Raw genomic sequence first — 22,195 nt, 5'->3', positions numbered from 1 at the left:
CTTCCCAGACTCTGAGGTCATCTCTCCCTAGCCTATTTTTATCATCCAGCCACTTTATTTTCAAGGCACACAAAGGCACCCTTACTACACTTTAAGAAAAAACACCAGTCACCAACCTCTCTTCATCTATATCTTTTCTCTTTTCTATTCCTCTATACTCAAACTAGACTCCCTTTGAGTTCCTTCTCCTAATTAAGCACAAACTGAAAGACAAAATTCTGTAAAAAAATTCAATGCTTTGGTTTATTCTCCTGCCCCTAAGATTTTTTGCAATAAACTCTATACAAATTATTGCCAGTTCAACCAATTACTTGTTTTCTTACTTCTGCATTTCTTCACTTCCACATACACAATCTCTCCCCCTTCACCTTTACTCCATGCCTGCACATGTCATAATCCAGTAGGCTCTATTCCTACCTCATTCACAGCTTCCCTTGAAAAAAACCCCTTGCTGCTTTTCCCAACCATAACCCTCACACCCCAGACTGAGATTACTCCAGCACCATATCAGTGCAAGATCATAAAAAACAGACCTAGTCTGTTTTATTCAAGTACTCCTTCAGCTTTTAGGACAAATCTATGCTATATATAGATCCCAAACCTAGTTCAAACAAACAAACAAAGAAACAAACAAAAAACCAGCCCTGGAAGACTGTAGAGCTGTATCATCAAAGTGCACCAACCACTCCAGCTACTCATGCTTGTATTGTTCAGCAACCCCTCTAACCTTCCCTGTTATGCAAGGCTTCATATTTGATAGCCCTGAGAGGTACATCCACACATCTCACTTCTTATAGTTCTACATATTTTTTTACTGTAAAATTCCCAGGCCATCTTTCTACTTATGTACTGCAAAGGAACGAGCCCACAAACCCAACAGATGGCAGAGCATATGTAACAAATGATAAAGATTGCTAATGTGTGTCTCCCACACACCTACCCTCCTTCCTTAGTTATGACTAAACAAACATAAGACAGATACTATGGATTACCAACATTATCACTCTTTGTTCACCACAGTTCATTTTAGAGCTGCTAACCAAGAAAATAAAATAGGAGGAAAGAGAAAGGTGAAGTTAGCTGTAAAGAATGTGTCTGATGACACTCCTTAGGGCATAAAGTCTCTTTCTGAAATGGCACACTAGCAGCAATGAGAATTATAAATGCAACACCCAGTAGGCAGCTCAGTAAACTGGGCATGAACTGGCAAAGTTATACCCAGGACTTTGCATCTCTTAATTCAGGCTCCCCCCAAGTCCTTTTGCCAGAATCCCCGAGTCAATTGTAGGATCAGAAGCAGAAGTTTGATCACTTTGTTTCAAAGCTACACACCATCAGTGTAAAAATCAAAACACCAAGTTAAGAGCTGTCATAGTTATCCATCAGTACTGGGTGGTACTGTTGGATAAACCTATTGGAAGGGATACCTGCTTTAACACCTAAGGGGGCAAACAGTTTGTCCACTCTCAAATGAGTGACAATCTTGTCCTGAACTGTACTGTTTTATTTGCATTTTAGCTTCACCTTTCTTTGGCTTTTTATCCTGAGGGGGGAAAAAACAAACCAGTGTGAGAAGACAAAGGTTACCTTCCCCCAGACTGTAGCGTATTCGCACATCCCACGCGTACATGGTTTCCTTGTTCTCAAATCCCAGCATCACAACTTGGGACAGACAGATGATGGCGAGCGTGTGATTCAGGCCCTCATAGGAGAGCCCAGGATCCAAGCCACAGATGTCTTCTAAGGTCATGCTGCTCCTCTCCTTATGCCCTTTTGCTCGTTCAGATTTATCCTTGTACACCAGCATGAGCAAACAGTCTAAAAGGAGCAAAACTGTCAGAGATGATGATGCAGAGCACAGACCGTAACAAATTTCTCAGCACCCTGCTGCAATACAAAGGAACTTTAGACAACTGCAGGATCAGCTTGATCAAGCCAATGTAAAACTCTGATTTCTTTTCACAGCCCACCCCCGGTAGTTTATAGTCCTCGTTTTCAGGAGGCAAACACTGAAGGTGTGTTCTAAGGGTTAAACTGCAGGCTCAGAAATAAGGAGGTCAGTAATAAATCTTCCCTATTTTATTCAAAGTCCAGTGGCATTCTAGATCCTCTCCTGAGTCTGGTGGGGACTGATTCATTAATTCAGAGCATTAGGAGCTATGCTAGGATAGCTGTTCACATTACAGACTCTAAAGACCAAGAGGCTATTGTTGTCTGTATTTTCATTAGAACATACTGAACCATAAATGAAATTCTTACAGTAGCTCACAGATTACCCAACCACCAAATGGCAAGCAGACTGCACTGTGAGATTGCTCCTGTCAGCTCAGGTTTCCCAGTGAAATGCTACACAGCAGCCATTGCTGAAAATCATTATGTGCCACACCTTCTTTTATTTATTTATTTTTTTAGTGTTTGCTTGTGTCACCAGTTGTCATTAACACCTTCCCAGAGGTGTTTATTGCACAGTAACCATGCAATGGAAGAAACCAGTGCAAGTGCCATGGCCCCATGGGGAAAGCAAGCATTTCACAAGCAAACCCAAAGGAAAGGGGAGTCACTTCTCCCACCTTTTGCATTTTTGACAAAAGCAGCCCTCCTTCCCCCACATTCATTTCCTATCACACAGCACTCAGATGTAGATGAAACTAATGGTCAATATCAAAGCTGCAACATCCACAGCTTAAGCTGAGCTACAAACCATAAAAGACAAAGACCCCCATGCACCATTTTATAAATACTGGGGCTGGTACTCCCAGCCCACTAAGGTGCCCTGCAGCTCTCAGCTGGGCAAGGGACTGGCAAAATCTCCATCCACATAGATAAAAAATGACTGAAAGACTGAACTGTCTGCTAACTAATGCAGAGCTTTGCGTGGATTCCCAATTGTCTTTGTGCACCTGTTAACAAAAACAGCTGCAACCACGGTATTTAAACATTCTGCAATACAGTTGTGTGTCTGAAGAACGGCTGGCTATGGTTTACATACCAAGAGAAGCAAATCACCAGGGGCTTTTTAGTAAACCTGGCTAATTTAGCTAGAATAAAAATACCATTTTTGAGGAATAAGATACACTATCAGTCAGGCTCCACCATCTACAGCCTTCAAAGCTGTCTTATAATAAAAACTCAGGCCCACGTTCACTGGTCTATGTACTAGCTCTACAATCAACAGATGCCCTTGCACACAGGGAGGTTTCACAGATTTAGATGAGATACAGGTATTTAAAACACTAAAATACCACTGTAAGAATTCAGGTAACAAAGAATTACTAAGAAGCCTTCAGTCTTTCTAGCAAGAGTCAAGAAAGGCTGCCATAATCCGTTCTGCAGCAGTGCAGATTCACGTTTTCCAAGTGTGGGCAACAATTAACCCTGGAAAGATATACTTTTGGGCCCAAATGTTTTCCCTCTTGGGAACAGATGGGGAAACCTGAAGCCTACTTTTCCCTCTGCTGCAGTAAAACATCAGCTCTGTGTAACGTTTTCAATTTCCCCTTCAGAAGCATGGAAACGATCTTTTTTTTTTCCTTCCTTAATTCAAAATGTCATTTTATTTTTAAATCGAAGTGATATTTTCTGTCAAAACACTGATCAAAAATAACTACCGAGCTTACAATGTCAGGTTTTTGTTTTTTTTTTTTTTTTTCACAGCCAGCAATCACCCTGAAGAAATAAGTTCACCCCCAGAAAATTTAAAAAAAAAAAAAAAAAAAAAAGTGAATTTTGAACCGCCACCAAATCCAATGCCTGTGCCTTGGAAAGTCACTTTTCCCGTGTGTTTTAGTGAGCACAGGAGCTCGCCCCCAGGCCGGCCGCGGCTGCCGGGCAGCGCAGCTCTGGGACGGCCCGGCCAGGGCTCTGCGGGCACTCGCCCCGGGGAGCCGGGCAAGCTGCGGGGCCCCGAGCCCCGTCCCCACCGCCGGGCCCCTCTTACCTGCCACCGGGGAGGGCTTGCGCAGCACCAGCCACCTGCTCTTCCACTGCAACGAGAGGCAAAGGGACAGGGTTAGCCGGGGCCGCGCAGGGGAGAGCGGGCTCTCTCCCCTCAGGGCAAGGGGAGGCGGTCGGGGACCCCCGCGGGCCGAAGGGGCGCCGGGAGCGGGGACCTTTTTTCCGTCTCTCAACTTGACGTGACCCTCCACCACCACGGAATCCGTCATCTTCAGTCATGATTCCGGACAGCTGCGCCGGCTCGCTGCGCCCGCCCCGCGCTCCGGCCGCCCGAGGGGTCACTTCCAAAATAGCTTTATTAGGGCCCCGCGCGGGCGGGCGGCCAGCGCGGCCCGGCCGGCCCGGCCCCCGACCTGCCGCCTGGGGAGAGGGGTTTGCGGGCCGTCCCAATGACTCTTTGTTCACGTGTTATACTTCTGGCTTGCGGGGGGATCTTGGAATTATTTTTTTTATTATTTTTTTTCCCCCCAGGGTTTAAGAGCGCGAGGCGCGGCCCGGGGCACCCGGAGCGCCACAGATCCGCTCCGGGCGCGACCCCCGCCCCGATCCGGCTCCGGACTTTGCCGCTGCCCGCAGGGGCTGCCCCGCGCCCGGGCGGCCGCAAAGCCCGCACCGGATCCGCTTCATGGAGCGGGGCCCGCCGGCCAAAACGCCCCCTATCCCGCACCTTCCTTACAATGCCCAATTCTCACTTTTCAAAAGTATAATTACAGCTCTCCTTGGCTCCGAGAAGACGCTGCCAACTACCCCAGATAAAAATACCCTTCTCGCGCTTTTTTTCCCCCTCTTTGCAATGCAACTGTCACGAGATAACAACCCGCTTACACCAAACTAGAAACAGCTACAATTAATAGAAAAAGATGTCTTAATGATGTCCTCAGATTTATTTCCACGAGCAATGGACTAATTAGAGTCCATTATTCCAAAAATATTCCTGCTGCATCTTATTTGATGGTAATTAGTTCTTCAGCTTTTTTTAAACAGCACTACAGCACATTTTTCTTTCAGTAGCATAATAGAAGGGGTTTTTTTAGATGTTTGCATTTATTTCCTCCTTTTAAATCGGTCAGTTTGCATGGAGTAACATACAATTTAATAAAACCATCTTTTAAGTGTGTTTCATAATGAATTAGGTAAGTATTTGTTCAACTGGCTTTGCATTCTAATTGAGTTAGAAAAAATATCAGATAAAATTTCACTAGTACATTTGGGTTTGGTTTTCATTTTAACCAAGACAATATTCACTTAAAGGGGGTGAAAAGTATGGAGAATTAGTTTCCATTGGATAATGCTCAACAGAAAGGCAGGAGGCAGATGCTGGAGTGCCCCATAGGAGTGTGACTGATGTCAGGGTGTGAGAGGTCAGGACATCTCTCAACCTGGACATCTCCTTGCCACCCCTACTCTGTGCTTGTAGTACTGTGCTAGTCACCTCACAGCTGAGGCTCAAATGATTTTCATTTAGTTCCACCAAACCAATACAGTCACAGTGGATAAACAAGCTGCTTTGAAAGCCACAAATTAATTTTAATGCATTCAGAGTATTCAAATTAGTATCAGCTGGAGATCTGTCATTTAGACCTTTGAGGGCAGAAAACAGACCATTCAATTTTTTTTTTTTTTTTTTTTTTTTTTTTGGTATTATTTGTGCTGTGTACTGATACAAGTAGGATAGATTTTGAAAACAGGGCAGCTAAAAAAACTCTATACCAATTGTCAGAAACACCAGTCTAACACCTTTCCTATCAAACAGCCACCTTCTTTACTGCAACAGAAGACCAAGAGAATATATACAACATGAAACTGCAAGATCAAAACTGTGCACAATGTGGACAGATACTAATTTCAAAGTGAAACTGAAGTCACAGAACAGATACAGACATTCAGGATGGCTTCATCTTTGAGTGGAAACCTGTTCCTGATGAATCCCTTCCAGAGAAGAGCAAATAGTTCCTTCCTGCTGATGCAGTACTTGTCTCAGCAGCAGGTAGAGTTAGTCCTGCCACATGGTCATATTCATTTTAGGGCATTAAGCAAGCCAGACTCATACTGCCAATGGCCAGGGAGGCAGAGCCACTCAAGAGTCTTCAGGCTGGTTTGGAATCAAGATTGCCAAGGTGGATATTATTATGATTTCAAGCTAGTGTTTAGTGCCTCAGAAAAACAAACTAAAGGCTTTAATCCTGGGACTCAGAGTATCAATAGCTGAAAAGCATACCCAGGTGCTTACATCTGCCTAGTGGAAATGTGTGTGACACCTGCATTAAACTGGGAGCACCACCAGCTGAAATTGACCCTTACGGAGAAATTTTCAGATACCTTCCAGCACAAAGTGTTATTTCATCTTTCTACCTGCTCTCAAGCTCTAGAGCAGCCTACAGAGGGATTCAAAGATCTTACTGTAACTTTATTCATAACAGAGACTAAGTTCAAGAAACAGAGGGTAAATGTTTTTATTAAACAGTTTACATCATTTATCTAGATTAGCATTGTTGTATATTTGTACTTACACAGATGCAGGTTTTGGTTATTTTTCCTTAAAAAAATCTCTTTTAACTGCAGATAACATTCACCTCTACTAAGAAACCCATGAGGACACTGCAAACAGAAAACACTTCTGAATATCTACTGCTTTAAAATTCTATTACTTTAAAAAACAACTTTGCTTGAAAAACTTAAGAGGGTTCATGAATGTTCACTGCCAGGGGATAAATACATTTCACATCAAGACCTAAATGTATACATCTGACATGGCTAAAGGAGAAAAAAAAAAATAATTTTCCATTCTTTGTCAGACTTTGTTCAATCATTTTCTGCCTGTTTTTGCTAATACAGCTGAGTCCACTGCCTCTAAACAGCTGTATATTGTGATAATTGCTTTGGTTGGTCCCATAAAAATTCCATAGACCATGACAGTAAAGCCTGTGATGATATCACCAAATCCCTAAGGAAAATGTCAAGCTGCACCCCAGCCATCCAGTTGAAAAATCTGTTACAAGAAACCTCCTTTCTGAATTATCTAAATAGTTGAACAACTTGTTAGTACAAAACCTAAGACATATTCAAAACATTGTCAAATTAAAGAAACTTTTAGGGATTTATCAGCAAGGTGAAGTATTTCCATTGCTATCCTCAGGGCAAGGAGCAGATCACAGTCTGCAGAAGGTCCTGGCTGTATCAACCTAAATCAGCTGCTCCAGCTAACAACATTTTTCAGGAAGACTTTGAGCTCTCAGGAGGTGTTGCATTAACCTTGCTGGAAAATTGCACACCAGATTCAGCAGAGCTCTGAGGCACGTTCCTGATTTTACGTCAGTGCAAGACAGAAATATGGTTATATAAAAATATGCTTACATGTTTGGTTGAAACTAAACCTAAACCCTCTGGTTTCTTTCCCCAGACTTGTTGTTGCAGTTAGCTGAGGAACAGCTTTACCTACATTGTTCTCTTGCTGTCACTTGCCCTCAGCTTCAACAGATCATTTCTCAGGGAGAGGGAATTTCATTTTTGATTCTCCTGTTTATTTTTTCATTTCAGCTGAGAATACAAGGACAATACATTGTTGCAGGTTGGTTGGGGATGACAGCTCCACCAGAAACGGCAAAACACATCAAATCCCTTTTTAGGTAATCCACCAAGCAGACAGAGAGTTGTAGATTTTTGTGCACCGTCTCAATATGTTTGAGATTTTTTTATTAAGACAAAGGCAGTTGTGTGTGTTGAGCAATCCACAGTTCTTGAATGCTAGATCAAGGCTGCTGACATTAGATGGAGCAGGGCTGCTTTTGGTGGTCTGGCTTGGAACTGCTAAGAATTACCATAAGAGTTTTCATACCAGCTTATAATAAAATATATATGCCACTTTATTAAAAACAAAATACTCCAGAACTGTGCTTCAAATGTTAGTGTATTTAACTATTCAACTAGCTTTTCGGGGGCTTATTTTCTCATTAATCCACTTGACATAGTTTGTCACTCTTGTGTACACTCCAGGTTTGTTGACTCTGCCACAGCCATCTCCCCAGCTGATAATTCCATAGAGGTAAGAGATGTCATTTTCCTCACAAGCCAGAGGTCCACCAGAATCTCCCTGCATCAAAAGTAAACAAAGGTTATCTAATTTGTTAGAAAGCAGAAGATCAGTTAGGGAAAATCCTAAAACAGGAATGTTTGCACATGAGATTTAAACTAAAAAAAAAAAAAAAAAAGAAGCAGTTTACTGAAGTTTCATTATAGAAAGCATTTTTAGTCCCATTCAAATACAATGGTGGATTTTTAAAATTACGCGTTAACAAAAGTATCAAAATATCAGGTTTTGTTTAAAAATACGAAATTTTTAGATTCAGACACCTACTGAAAAGCATGGTTGATGTAGATAATTTTCAATGGAAGTGAGCAAGCCTTTGGGGCTTGGCACTGTGTTGTAATATCAGCACTGCATGGAGGGGCTACACGGGTGCGTTTGAAGAGTTTCTCAATGCAGTTTATTGCAACTTTCACAGAACATGAGTTTTCAAAGAAAGGTGTTGCATACAGCCACACTTTGGGACTGTGGGATACTGTAATTTTATGTGGCATATAGGGTTTTGCATGTGTTTGAATTTGCTGCTGAATATTTATCTTGTCATAAACCAAAAAAGCAGCCCAAACTATACTACAGCAAGGGTTAATTTTGAACATTTCTACTTATATTAAACCTTGAAAACACTCAGGACAGGATTTTTTATTATTTTTTTGGTTAGTCTTAGACTGACTTTCTAGAGAAAATAAATGTTAGAAATTAGAAAATTTTTTGAGACCAAAATACATGGGAAAAATGCATTGCCTTTATACCGAGGATTTCTGTGATAAGTGAGGGACATCAGATGAAGTCCTGCTTGTCTGCATATTTTTCACAATTAGTCTAATTGATTGCAATTTTGGCATCAGTGCACTGATTAAATGAAAAAAGTTTCCAAGAAAATCTTTTAAAAATGAAAACACATAGTCTGTTTGAAGTTTCTTGGTCTTGCAATATTTTTATACATAGCAGATGGTTTACAGATTAATATCCTACGTGCACATTAAGAAAGCCCAGGGGTCAGCTACATCTGTTTCATTAAGACATCTACATTATTTCTCCTCAGACCCCACTACAAGTCTGATAATAGGGAAAAAATAATTATTGATTCACTAGTAATGATTTCATGTCATGAGCACTGTTCTTCACAACATCTGTTGATTCAAAATCGCTGTTTCTCAGACCTTGTAATAATCTCCAGACCATTTGCCTTTGTGCAACTCTTTTCTCTTTCCCTCCACTTTCTTTTCTCCTTCTCATTCCCAATTTCTGTTTTTCCAGGGCAGGGAGAGATAATCAGCTGTAATGCTGTCTCTTGTGTTTGCACTTCCTGGGAAAGGCAAGGGGAGCTGGGCAGGCAGGGTCATTTCCATCTCTCTGGCTCCTGTGACCCCTTGCAGCCTCAGTCTCAGCCCTGGCCTTGAGCCACTGCTGGCTGCTGCCATTTCACTCTTGCCACCTTTCTTTGGATATGTTTATGACCTCTGTGGGGCTTCCAGCACACAGTATACATGACATTCTTTCCTGCACTTACACTGCCAGCTATTAGCTATGTGCTGCCTTTTCACGAATTTATGCTAATAGAGCAAAGCCCTCCTCCTTCAAAATGAGTTGTAGATGAAATCTGAAGTTTTATGTAAGGAATAATCTGATCCTTCATTTTGAGAAGTCTCATCTATCACCACAACAATTCTGCATCCTTATTCAGAGCCGAGGTGTGACATAACTGAAAGCAGTAAGAGCATGAGGTCATTCCATGAAAGACTGAGGTTACATAACACAGTTTCCTATTGACTGACATTCTACACCATTCAGTCACATCCACTATAGAAACCTCAGCTCCTTCCTCCAAGCCTCACCACTGCTCCTCACCTCCTACCCAGGTGTCCTTATTTTCCCTCCGTTAAGAGGAAGCATCTCTGGGATTTGTCCCCACTCAGGTTCATGCTGGTTTTCCTGCTGGCACATCCCTGCCAGCTGGGCAGAAATCCATTGCCACCACCTGCAGGCTCAGCCAGGACTAGAGCAACACACCCTCCAGTGCACAGCCACTGCCTTATGTGAAGGGAGAAGGAGGGGTAATACCCTGGAGCCCTCCTGTAGAGTTTAATTGACATTGAACATGAAAAAAAATGAAGGTGGAAACAGTCATATAAGGTTCTTTTCTTTGGGAACATTTCTTTTCTTTAGGAACACTACAAAATCAAAAGTAAGAATTGTAACACTGCAACATTTATGACCCAAATACATTTCTATCACCTGCCTAGAGATGACCCAGCATTACCTGACAAGCATCAGATTTGCTATCAAAGTAGCCAGCGCAGAACATATTTTCTGTGAGTTCTGTTCCATAAATTTCAGGACTTCTGCACTTCTCCTCTGGAATAAGTGGAACCAGTGTTTCTTGCAGGACATCTGAATAACCAGATATATCTTTAAAAAATTTCCCAGAAAGGAAAAGAAAGTCATTTTTATAGAATGTCAAGAGTATAACAGGAAAACACAAGGCACAACACATTTAACACATTTAACACATTATAAACACATTTAACACCTCTCGGTAGTATTCATGTTATGGACATCTTTAAAATAAAATCATTTTTATAGTGATCACTTTCTGATCCTCAGTCAGACTCCATAAAATAACTGTGTTGCAATGTCCAGTCATTGATACATTTTGGCTTTTCTCATTTTCTAGAGACTCAGCAACAGTACCCCAGCACTCCTGTTCTCACCTGTTTCCAGATGTGATAATAAATCGTCCATTTTTCAAAGGCTCTATTACTTCTTTTTATCTTTAGACTGGGATATTTGCTCATACTTTATCTGTCACCAAAGTGTGGCAGCTAGCTCTTCAGTCCTTCTTATCTATCTATGTAGGTCTTTGCTATCTCAACATTGATGCAGCATGGTCCAGCCTCATAATCCTGAAATTCCTCCTCTGAAAGGATGGGATGATTTTTTCCACCTTTCTCAATCTGGGTGTAAGCACTTCTTAGCCCAAAGTCTACCTGGCCTTCTCCTATCAATGTTTTCAAAGTTTCTTGATGGTGAAGTTAAAAATCTCTATCTGGAGAAATCAGAGGAAGGATTCACTTTACTAAAATTCCAGGTGTTGACGCTCCAATTAACTACTTTCTCCCTTCCCAGTCCAGTGAGATCTAGCTAGCTCATAGCTCCTTCCATCCTGAAATTGGTGCAAGCATTTGGTCGAAGGAACCACACTCCAAATTCCAAGGCCTATAAGGGAAGTTCAGGATGACTATTTGAGATGTAAATGTTGTAAACTCCAAAGGTAGGTAAAAAGAATCCCACCAGAAGTCCCTTGCAAAACATTCTACCAAGCTCTCAGCTGTATAACATATATCTCAGTGTTATGTTTTTATTATCATAATTTTTTTTCTACAAATATCAGCTCTTGTTTTACTCACTCTCATGCTTGTGTCCCCATCCAGAAATCTGACATTTCAACTGGTCAGGGAAAACAGTGTGACTTTCTGGCAGGCAGATGGGCTGAACAAACTGGGACTTGACAGCACAACGTTGGCCGTTCTTCTTCAGCTTAATCAAAGCTGCAGAACAGAAAATGCAGGAGGAAGAAAGTGACTGTTCCCTTTCTTTAATGGGATTGGCAGTAATGGGTCTCAGATACAAATTTAATTATCCCCTAAGCCTCTCTTAATTAAGATATTTCAATCAAAGACAGACAGACTCATCTCAACAGCACCTGATTTCACAGCAAATTGAAGGCTGAAACATTCAGATACTCCCCTTGTGGGAATATTTATTTTATGCTATGCTCACTGAACAGATTTTGCTTCACTGCCTCTGTAGAGAAGAGGGAAGATAGAAAATACATGGGTCTCCTCCCACCTTATAGTTAAATAACAGTGACATATCCCCAACTTTCAGCTGAAATAAGTGGGATGTGCAAATACTCACTGCTTCTGAAAGCCTGGCCACTGGCCTAATTCCAATTCCATTTAAAAAATTAATTACTCCAAGAGCTGGTGTATTTCATGTCCTGGTTTCACTGAGTTCAGCAAAATTCAAGATCTTTATAATTAAGGAATAAAACCTTGGGACATTTTAAAACCAAGCTTCTTGAAGCCACAAAATATTACATAACCTACACAATCTTTACTAACCAGTCAAGGGGTTGAAAATATTGTAAATACATAGCTTTCAGTATCATGAGGTTGATACTGAAAGACTTCAAAAATTGGTTCCCCTATAAAAAATGTCTTTCAGTTGGCTATAAAGCAGCAAAGGGGGCTTTGTATTGGGTGGAACAAGGGCAACATGTTGGTTTGGCCACACCACTCAAAGAGAACAGAGCTGAGGTAATGTGGACACACCTATTAAACCTTCTCATCAGGCCTTTAGGAAGCTCAAAGTTTTGTGAGCACAGCTGGGTGGAAAGCAACTGACCCAATTGGATAGTCTTATTTCTCTACCAGCTACAGTTTTTTGCCTTCGTGGAACATAGAAGCAGTATCTCAGCCTGAGAAACCCACACAAACCTTATTCCCACATATCCTCACCTTGCTCCTCTTCCCCACTACCTCTGTCTGCTTCTGAATCCCTCAAATTTCCTAGCAAAAATTCATGTGATAGTTGTTTCCTTTAGAAAAGTATTTTCAGCAGGACAAAACTCTTCTGCTGCATCAGTAGAAATCACTGACTGGACAGAACGAGCACCCACAACACGTTTTCTCATTTATTTTTGCAATTGGGCTTTTCTTAGGCACTCCATGTTCAGCTCTCCCTAGATTTGGTCATAGTACACTGGTGAGGCATGCCTACCTAATTTCAGAGTAATTAAAAAAGCTATGAAATCTCAAAGCATCATGGGTGGTTTTCACCCGGAGATTTCAGAGCAGAGTAATTTCTCAAATCCAGTTTGTCTCCTTGTACACTGTGACAGAGCTCCCACCAACACAGAACTTGAATGCTTTTTGCTGTAGAGTAGAAAATACCATCTGTGAGCCAAAAAAAAGCCAGTACATGCCTGACCTAAAATATTCCCAATGTCAGGCTATTAAATATTCTCACAGACACAGTGCTCACACAGCTTGATGCCCTGGGGTGACGTGACAACTTTCACAAGAGCAGATCAGAAAATAAAAAATAAGTTGCTGCTCCATTGTCATTCTGACTAGTATTATAAGGTCAATCAGAAGGGCATTTAACTTCTGACTGATAAGACAGCTGATTTTTAAATCTATCGCAGTGTACAAAATGATTCTTAGTACCACAGGTTTTCAGAGCAGATGGGGTTATTACATTCATCTAGTCAGATCCTTTATACAATACAGACAATAGAATTTTACCAAGTAATTCCTGCATCAAGCCTACAGCTTCTGGTTCAGGTGAAAAAATGCCTAATCTCACAAAGACTTGAAGTGATGATGAATCTGCCACACATCTAGGTAAATTGCTCCAAAGGCTAATTATCATAATTATTTAAAATTTGCAATTTATTTTTCATCTGAATTTGTCTAGCCTTCAGATGCTGTTATAACTCTGGTAGAACTAAGAACCCTCTGCATTCAAAAGCCTCTCCTAGTGTATATGATTTTTCCACTCTAAAGGCAGTTTCTAACAGACCATTTAAACTTGAAACTAGCTCGAGTAAATGGAAAATAAAACTGTCTGAAGAAAAATACTCACCAATATCATGTTCAGTAGGATTGAACACAGAATACTGAGGATGCAAGATGTATTTCTCTATTTCGAATGTCTGTGTTACATCTGTCGTTTTATTAAATATTTGTTGACCCAGAACTACTCGAATGGTGGATTTTAGTGGACTGTAATGCAAAAGAGAGACAAGCAGTTCTGTGATTAGCAGGACAAGTGCAGCTGATTTTCCAGTGGCTGGGTATCCTGTGGAGCATTATGACCTCAGCCTCCCACCTTGTCCATTGTTTACCCTCTCATGATGCCTTTACCTGTTTCCCAGGCTTCCTGCCTACAGAGGGCAAGAAAAAAGATGTTACAGGGAGACCCAGGCTTTATGGGTCCTGTTTAGCCTAATTAAATGCTTCTGCTTCTTGAAAGAAGGAAAAGGCCAGTACAGGCACTGCTGCCCAGCTGCTGCTTGGCTAACAAGCTTTTTTGGGGGGTGTAAACACCTCTTCTAGAAACTTAACTGAGTCAACTTAAACTCGGCTTTGCCAGTGATTACAAAAACTGCTCAGAAAGAAAGGAGGGATCAAAAGATGAGTCAGTGGTGGATATCTCGTTTCTCCAGGAAAACAGTCTCCTGAAAAAAATTACAGGCATGGGCCAAGATTTAAAGGCGCTGGCTGGCACATTGACAATTCAGGAACATCTGGGAAGCTTCCACTGAAAAGATACCACCAGTTCTGAGATTTGCTTATCTGTGTTAAATCTGTTGTCCAGAATCAAAAGCAAACTGGTGAAGTCCCAAAAGCACATGGATTTAATGGGAAACTTCACAGCCAGGGGAGAACACAGTATTTGCAATTCACTCCATCTTTTCCAACTATGAGTTTTTCACTCTAAGAAGACCACAGTTCTCTGATACCAGTGTCCTAAGAAAGAAAACTAATAAGAATGAGTACAGCAACGGGGAAGTAAGGGACATTTGGGAATAATCAGGAAGTGTTTAGGAAAGGCAATATAGTCTCTAGCTTTGAAAGCAACAGAATTCACATTTCACTCTTGCTCTAAAACCAATTCTGACTAAGTCTATGATGAATTAAGTTAGCAAGTCTCTTCAACACTGGAGCACTCCTGTGCTTTGTTACCCAGTACAGAAGAAAATATCTGGTGTCACACATCATGCACAGATGCAGAGTGGTTTGCATCATTGCAGTTTCCCTGGTTGCATTTCTGTGCCCAACAGGTACAAAAGCACCACAGAACCTCCCCCAGTACTGAGTGCACAGCAATGGCCAGCAGCCATGGCCTCAGAGAATAGAGATTCTAGGCAATTGCAATGCAGAGAGACAGCAGCAACCCTGCCACAAGAACTGTGCTTAAGGCTAACAAAGGAAAGGGTAAGTGTATTCTGTATTACTGAGATACAAGAAGACAATAAAATGTTCTTCAATCAATATGTAAGGCCATGATTTTCTCAGTATTTTTGCAGTAGTAAATCAACCTCCTTGAAAATCAAATTTTGGGCCTGTAAAACAGTGGAAGTTCACTTTCTGGAACAGTATTTAGAATAATTTTAGAAGCACTGAATGGTTCTACTAGGACTTACAGATGGTTCATTCAGGAAAAGAAATAAAACGGGAGGGGTTACAGAAAAGAAAAAAGAAATAATTGAGCTGCACAGGTATCTATTGTCGCCTAGTGGAAAACAGTTGGAATTGTGACTACCAGAGGTACTAAACAAACAGAAGAGCACAGATTACAATGCAGTAATTATGGAAAATCTGTACGTACCAAACGACCAGCTGGAAGTGGGTGGAAATGTCCTGAACAGCTGCCAAAGTTAGTAGCTATTTCACAACATTTGAAAAACAAATGCATTGTGGCTTGAGCTCCAAATGCTTCAGTACAGCATTCACGGTGGTATTATTAGCTCTAAAAGCTATCAGTGTCTATATTCTGGCAAAAGGTTTTCTGTTTCTCTTGGCTTCTTTACTATGCAAAGGAACAATGGGTATCAAATAATGTAATATTTTTCCCTTTAATGTGACCAAATTGAAATCAGGGAAAGTGTTGAACATTAATAGAAAATTAAGTATTTAGAATAAAGTAAGAGCATCCTATAATCAATATTTTCTCCAGTGTCCCACAGGAGAAAACAAAAAAATCTCTCAAGAAAAGCAGCTTCAGAAGTTCGACAGTTTAGCTCTTCCATGTGGCTTTTTGTAAAGCTCAGCCCACTCTATTTGTGTCAACCAACGGTAATTTATCGTCTCCAATAAATCATTGCTTGGCTGTCTCAGCCTTTCTGAACAAAACACAGCAGTGAGCATAGTCATCTCTGTTATATCTCAAAACAGGCATAAACATTCAGAAAGGTAACCAAGAAGAAGAGAAATACTTCTGTTCCCCTGCAGGTTCTTGCACATGCAGTGCCCTGTTCTATGTGCTGCTTCACCCTACCTTATTCCTTTAGTCAGGGTGTTTAGATTCTTTGAGAGTCCTCAAGGAACAAGATAAGGGTTTATGAGATTATAGCAGTCCAAGCCATTTTTTAAGATCATGAAGAGTATTCAAATTGCCAGAAATTCCTTTTGACGCATTGGTCTTTAATAATCTCATGTTCTTTCTTGTTTCAGCTCCAGTTTGTTGCGAGGACCCACTGTCACACTAAGGGGTGAGTTTACCTGTTGGCAAAGCAGTGTGCTGCTGACACAACCCAGCAGGTCTGAACCAGGCTTCCACCACAGAAACTCTCTCCAATATATATAGCTGCTGTCCAGGGGTGAGATCCAGGCAGAGATGAAGATCCCCCAACAATCCTAGGTCTCACAAAACTTCTTTTTTTATGTCTTCTTCCACATGGTCTTTTGGTGCTTGCAGAATTATCTACTTTGTCTGGAGCTGGTGGCCTCCTTTCCCTGCTTGCTGAGATAAAAAGGGATATGGCTTCAGACTACCAGAATCTTTATGTTTTGGAATTAAACACCATGTCTCATACATCTTCAGGATGTAGACCTCTCATTGCTCACACAGGTCCACTCCCTTTTCTTGGCCTTTAATTCCCAGGGTGACGAAAATTTTTACCAAAACATCAGTCATTTCTGGCACCTTGCATGTTCTAGCAGAAAATTTGGGGATATTGGGATGGTTGTGACACTGCTGCTATTTCAGGACAAGAATTGCAAACTGGATCACAGCTCCAAAAATGCAAAGGAAGCCTGTTGTTTACTGGAAACAGTAAAATAGTCAACACTTCTGGGAGCAGTAGAACATTCAAAATTACACAGTGAAACCTTGTTGTAGTATCAATAAATCATTCATTCATAACGTGGATTTTAAGAAAGCCTTTACATACCACAAGTTGGAATGTCACAATACTCCCAAGACAAACTGTTGTCCTTCATGATGTAACACCAGGGCTTATCATCATCATCTGGATTTCTGGTGAATTCAGGGGAAGAGGGAATTACAAGCATTAACCACAGTGTTATTCTAAGCTTCCCAAACGTTTTCTTTTTCCTCTTGCACCGTGCAGAGCACTGACAGGGCTCTCAGATTTTGAGCCATCTGACAAAGCACTCACCTATAAGGGTGAGCAGCCTTTCAATATAATCATCTTAGATCTTCATCTTAAATCTTAAAACTAACCAAGACTAAGGTTCTCTAGGACATGAAATACTGAGATGACTGAACACCTGTAAATTTGCCTACAAGTATTTGGATGCATGAGCACGTTCACAGCATTTAACTACAGCCCACACTGAAGTGCTTTCACAGGTATCATCAGCTCAGCTATTTTCAGAACTAAATCCCATGGGAGAGATTCCTGTTTTAGGTTATTTTTTAGGCGAGGAGATTCCAACACAGGTAGAATCATAGAAAATCCATAACAAGAATAGCTAGCAAAAATGAATTTGCAAATCTCAGGTTCACATTTCCCTAGAGAGTCTGAGTAAATGAAAGACTATTTCAAGAAAATATTGTATTCCTCAGAAAGGTTGGGAAAAGAAAAAGGAGTAATGGAAACCATTTTGCCCTTTATTACCTTGGTGTTAAACAGATTTTGGTTTGATTCCATTAGGGTTTCTCTATGGTACAGCCTGTCTTTATCAGTGCATTATAAGTAACCAGAAATCTGCCCAGCTTACACCCCCAAGAACATAGGGAGACTTTATTAGACCAAGAAGAATAGACAAGGTAGTTCAGAGCTCCAGATAAGCAGTAATTCTAATTTCAGTTGGATTTATCACAAGCACTATCTTCGATTATTTTTTTCTTTTTCAATCTGACTGCTCTTCAGAAAAAGATAAGAGCACTTTCAAATTCTCAGAACTGAAGAAGCAACACAGGTTGAGTCATCTTCCACCAACAATGTTTCTAAATTAGACTATTTGAAGAAGAAGATATCTGCAGGATTATATAGTACAGCAGAGATATCCCCAGAAATTGTAACAAGCTGACAAAAAAGTGAAAAGCTTTTTTCTCAGCTCTACAGAGCATGAACACATCAGCTCCTACACAGTTTTCTTCTCTGCATTTCAAATCTGAAAGTGAATATTGGGCATAAATGATGTAAATCAAAGGGCTCAAGTTGCATCAAAGCACAAAATATGTGCCAGGTAAATTGCCACACTGTGCTGGGACACCAAAAATCAAATACTGAAGTGCTTGCATGAGGAGCAAACTGTGGAAATCAAGGCGGGAGGGTTTAAAGGACAGGGTAGGAATTGTTTACTGTTAGTTTGTTTTAGATGGAGAAGGGCTACTTTCAACATGCATGCATGCTTTTTATCACCAAACAAATTAGGAAGTGCAGTAGATTCTGGTTTTCCTGAACTACTGGTCTAAGTTCCGTTAAAAAAAAAAATCACACACACACATACAAATAAGCAATCAAGCAAACTAACAAAATCTTCAATCAAGCAAACAAACAAAAGGCATCAACCAGTAATTTATGGAGAATCATCTACAGTTTGGCAGGTTTAGCATTTGCTCCTCTCCAGGAATGGAAATATTCCCTCTAAATAAAAACATTTCTTTTATTTGTGGATATCCATTGAGCTCATGGATGCCTCAGAAACAAGGGGAACATAAGGTGACTGAGGAGAAGGCACAAACCTACATAGCACAAGCTATTTTCATTATAGCTTAACAGAAAACTTCAGCAGAAATGTAGTTTCACTATGTGGTGCAATCAAAATTGAAACACTGGGACATGTTTGGCAGTAGTTTTCCTTTGTAAGAAATCCAAAAAAATAAATTTGACATCCCATTTCAAACTTATTAAAGTATAGTGCTTTGATTTCTCATTTTCAAATAACTTTTCTCTTTTGAAAATATTTCTTTATGGTATGTCTTTCACAAGCAAAGAATAAAAAGTTAAATTTAGCCATTTCAATTTAGCAACTGCATTGATTTCTCCTTTTGGATAAGCATTAATGAACAATGTCAAAAGTTTTGCTTTATGGTCTAATTTGGGAAAAAAATCTCATTACCCAGGGGAAAAGAAAAGGACCTGGAATTTCCAACATTATTTTGTGTCTGAGCTTCTCTCAGCAGACCCAGGTATTGATTGAGCCTATCTATTAGATCTTGTCTTCTGTACAATCACTCTTGTCAGGCTGACTGATTACTGAAGTGAGTCCAGCTTTCCTCAGACAGAGATAACCCCTGCTCTGAGATCCCTGGCTCTTCTCATTTCCACAACACATCCATCTCCGGATGTACAAACGCAGGACAAACAAGAACTTTCCTCACCTGCAGTAAGGGAAGGGCCCTAGGCCAAGATGCACTGCTTTTCCAATGCTGTCAAGATGAAGCTCTTGGTAAAGCAGGTCAGAATTCCAAGGCAAGCAGCTGTGTCCAGAAATGGTTGTCTTGGCTGTTCCTCTGTAATCTGTGCCATTGCCGATGTAGCACCGTTGGCTTGGGACTGGCAGAGGAAGAGACTGGTCAGGAATCAAGGCTAACTGCATGGTCAGTACTCACTTCACAGCTGAGCTTTGAAATGAGAGCCCAGCTCTGGAGTGCCTTTCACTTTGCACAGGACCTGAATGCACCAAGCAATAATTTTTTTTAATAAAGAAAACAGGAACCCAAGAAGGTAAAACCTCTGCTTAAAATCAGTAGTAAGTGAACCTCATTTTACACAGGAGCAAGTAACTAATCAAGAGACAGAATAGCAGAAAATTAGACCTAAAATTTGTGCTGTGCATGGAAGATTTCAGTCAGCAATCTGCAGCAAAGTCAGCAATATGGCTGGGATTCCTCTGGTCTAATTTTAGACACAACTGAGCTCATCTCTGGAGGCTCCCTTTTCAGTTAATTAAGAGAAACAGAGATTTCTAGTGCCAAACCGATGCAGCCTGTTTGAGGTAACTTTTTTAAGATGAGGTAGACCCCATAAACTCCAGTCTACACTGAATGAATCTCCATTGATAATATAGGGTGCTTAAGGCAACCAGCTCAAGCAGACAAAGCACTGAAAATAATCCTGCTCTGCAAGTGCTTCAAGCGCCTGATTTTTGAAAGTACTTATTTTAATGGTCTCATATGTACCCATATATATATATACAGACACATAATACTTATGTATATTACAAAGATGTAGCTACATGTTGCAGATACATCAATTTTACAAAATTTTAACTAGTAGGTTGAATTTTCTTATTCAAAACCCATGTCTTTGTCACCTGCATAAGGGTTATTTCTTCAGCTAGGTCTGACACATACATATTCTATGACCTATATACTCAGCTGCCAAGATCTATCAACAGCACATACCAGCATTATGGCTCAAAAACATATGGGGATGCATTTGTGTACAGATAGCTACACTGAGCAGAAAGCCTACACCTCAAAACACAGCTAAGAGTATCCCAAAGGAAACACAAAACCATCTAATGCACAAAAAGGATTAATTGCGACCGAGCCTCAGAGGGTTTCTTGTCCCAGCCATGTCAACGTGACATGTCCTTGACATGTCACAAGACTGGTGGAATCTTCTTCTAAACTTATAGGCATACTTAAAGACATAACATCATTGACCAACTGTTGAAAAACACCCTCTGAGGATGATCCATCACACCACACAGTGCAGACAGCTATTGCCAAAGACCTGTTTATTTTGACAGAATAAGGTGACACATGAACCAGGGCACATAACCAGGACTGAAATAATGAACCACAGTACTGAACTGCTGCTGTTAATTACCCTGCCAAGTCATCACTGTAGTGACAGACCTCAAAACCACAAGCAAGCATATGGCATAAATTTGGGAGGTGAAGGTCAAGAAGTTAGGTGGAAGAACACAAGCTGGTATACAAACACTTAGCTAAATCCACTTTCTAGCTTGGCCTGGCAGACTCTTCTGACATGCTGAGATCACATTTTCTCCCACTTGCAACCTGGATCAAATTCCCTTTATTCAATGACTATAAAATAACATAAAATCAAACTCATACTTTAAAAACCATAATCTAGGACCTCACAGAAAATAACTTGTCTATCATTTGTATTGTTAGCAAGAGTAACCATGTCTTGGCAAGCCTGCCATTTAATTTTTGAGCAAGTTGCAAGTTACCCTGCTTTGTTTGCCTGAAACAGTGTCGTGAAAATACCACAATCATGCTAAGTGAATGCTAAGTTTTTTCATTTTGGCAGGAAAGTGCCAGGTGCTGTGTTTATTTATACTGTATTTATTGCATTCAGAAAACATTCAGAGTGACTACTTTTATGAGAATCAAAGAAGGGATTGTATTTCAGTGCAGACCTAGGGCCATATTCTGTATTACCTGTGGTTTGGATGTCTTGCAGATGGTGTTTACAATTTGTGCTTATCCTTGTCAGGCTTAAAATCCAACACATCTCTGTTTCATCAGGTCTGCCAGTCATTGCTAAAGCTGCCAGCATATTTTAACTGGAAGAATTTGGCCTCATTCTATATCATCCCTCACATTCTCCTCCTGTAGCTAAGAAGTTTAGATTACATCTTGCACTTGTTGAGGGGAACAGTAATACCTCTCAAGAAGTTTTCTGTTTCTTTTTTGTTTTAGGAGGAGTATTTTGGAAACAGGCATAACTTGAGTTAATTTACTATCCTATGGAAAGGCTTCTGAGGTGAAAAATTAACATTCATTTTTAGCTTTCCATTGGTCTGTGCTGCACTCCAGAAACCTTTACCTGACTGGTTGGCAGCAGCACCATGGTACCCTAGGGCCATGAGAAGTATCTGCAATGCTTTATACATTTTATCACCTATAATTCAGGAAAAACAGTTTAAAAAATGTCTCAGCAATTATTGCAGTCATATAGACCTTTTGCCTCTAATTCTCTTGTTTTGAACTGTTACAGCACTGAAAAACTCTCTTTTTCCCCCTTTGTCAGAAATAGTGTGTAGGTGGTCTCTTTCAGCAGTTCTTAATGGTTTGCTCTGACTGGGAACTGTTCAGTCCCAAATCCACATAGCTTCCACAATGTCTCACAACTCTGAAATAGATTTATTTTCTTATGTGGAAGAAATTCATGGAGGATGTAATATGTGTTTTCTT

The 22,195-nt window shown here is 40.6% G+C and overlaps 2 protein-coding genes across 4 annotated transcripts in view; both read right to left on the bottom strand.

The window, feature by feature from the left end:
* Window positions 1-4,620, bottom strand: part of DOK7 (docking protein 7) — a 58,809-nt gene extending 54,189 nt beyond the window's left edge. For all 3 annotated transcript variants that reach the window (XM_084205300.1, XM_084205301.1, XM_084205302.1), the window contains exons 1-3: window positions 4,110-4,620; window positions 3,938-3,983; window positions 1,588-1,818 (exon numbers count right to left, since the gene is read on the bottom strand). In XM_084205300.1, coding sequence (XP_084061426.1) covers window positions 1,588-1,818; window positions 3,938-3,983; window positions 4,110-4,163 — 331 coding nt within the window. In that variant the 5' untranslated portion in view covers window positions 4,164-4,620. The remainder of the gene's footprint in view (window positions 1-1,587; window positions 1,819-3,937; window positions 3,984-4,109) is intronic.
* Window positions 4,253-22,195, bottom strand: part of HGFAC (HGF activator) — a gene marked incomplete at both ends in the record, with an annotated part of 41,378 nt that continues 23,435 nt past the window's right edge. The window contains 8 exons of the mRNA XM_084205112.1: window positions 4,253-4,621; window positions 7,883-8,044; window positions 10,299-10,447; window positions 11,446-11,586; window positions 13,688-13,827; window positions 16,330-16,570; window positions 17,001-17,086; window positions 19,403-19,577. Coding sequence (XP_084061238.1) covers window positions 4,253-4,621; window positions 7,883-8,044; window positions 10,299-10,447; window positions 11,446-11,586; window positions 13,688-13,827; window positions 16,330-16,570; window positions 17,001-17,086; window positions 19,403-19,577 — 1,463 coding nt within the window. The remainder of the gene's footprint in view (window positions 4,622-7,882; window positions 8,045-10,298; window positions 10,448-11,445; window positions 11,587-13,687; window positions 13,828-16,329; window positions 16,571-17,000; window positions 17,087-19,402; window positions 19,578-22,195) is intronic.

This window comes from Fringilla coelebs (assembly GCF_963513975.1).
Source record: "Fringilla coelebs genome assembly, chromosome: 4".
Taxonomy (NCBI): domain Eukaryota; kingdom Metazoa; phylum Chordata; class Aves; order Passeriformes; family Fringillidae; genus Fringilla; species Fringilla coelebs.
This window is presented reverse-complemented; position numbering and strand designations above follow the sequence as displayed.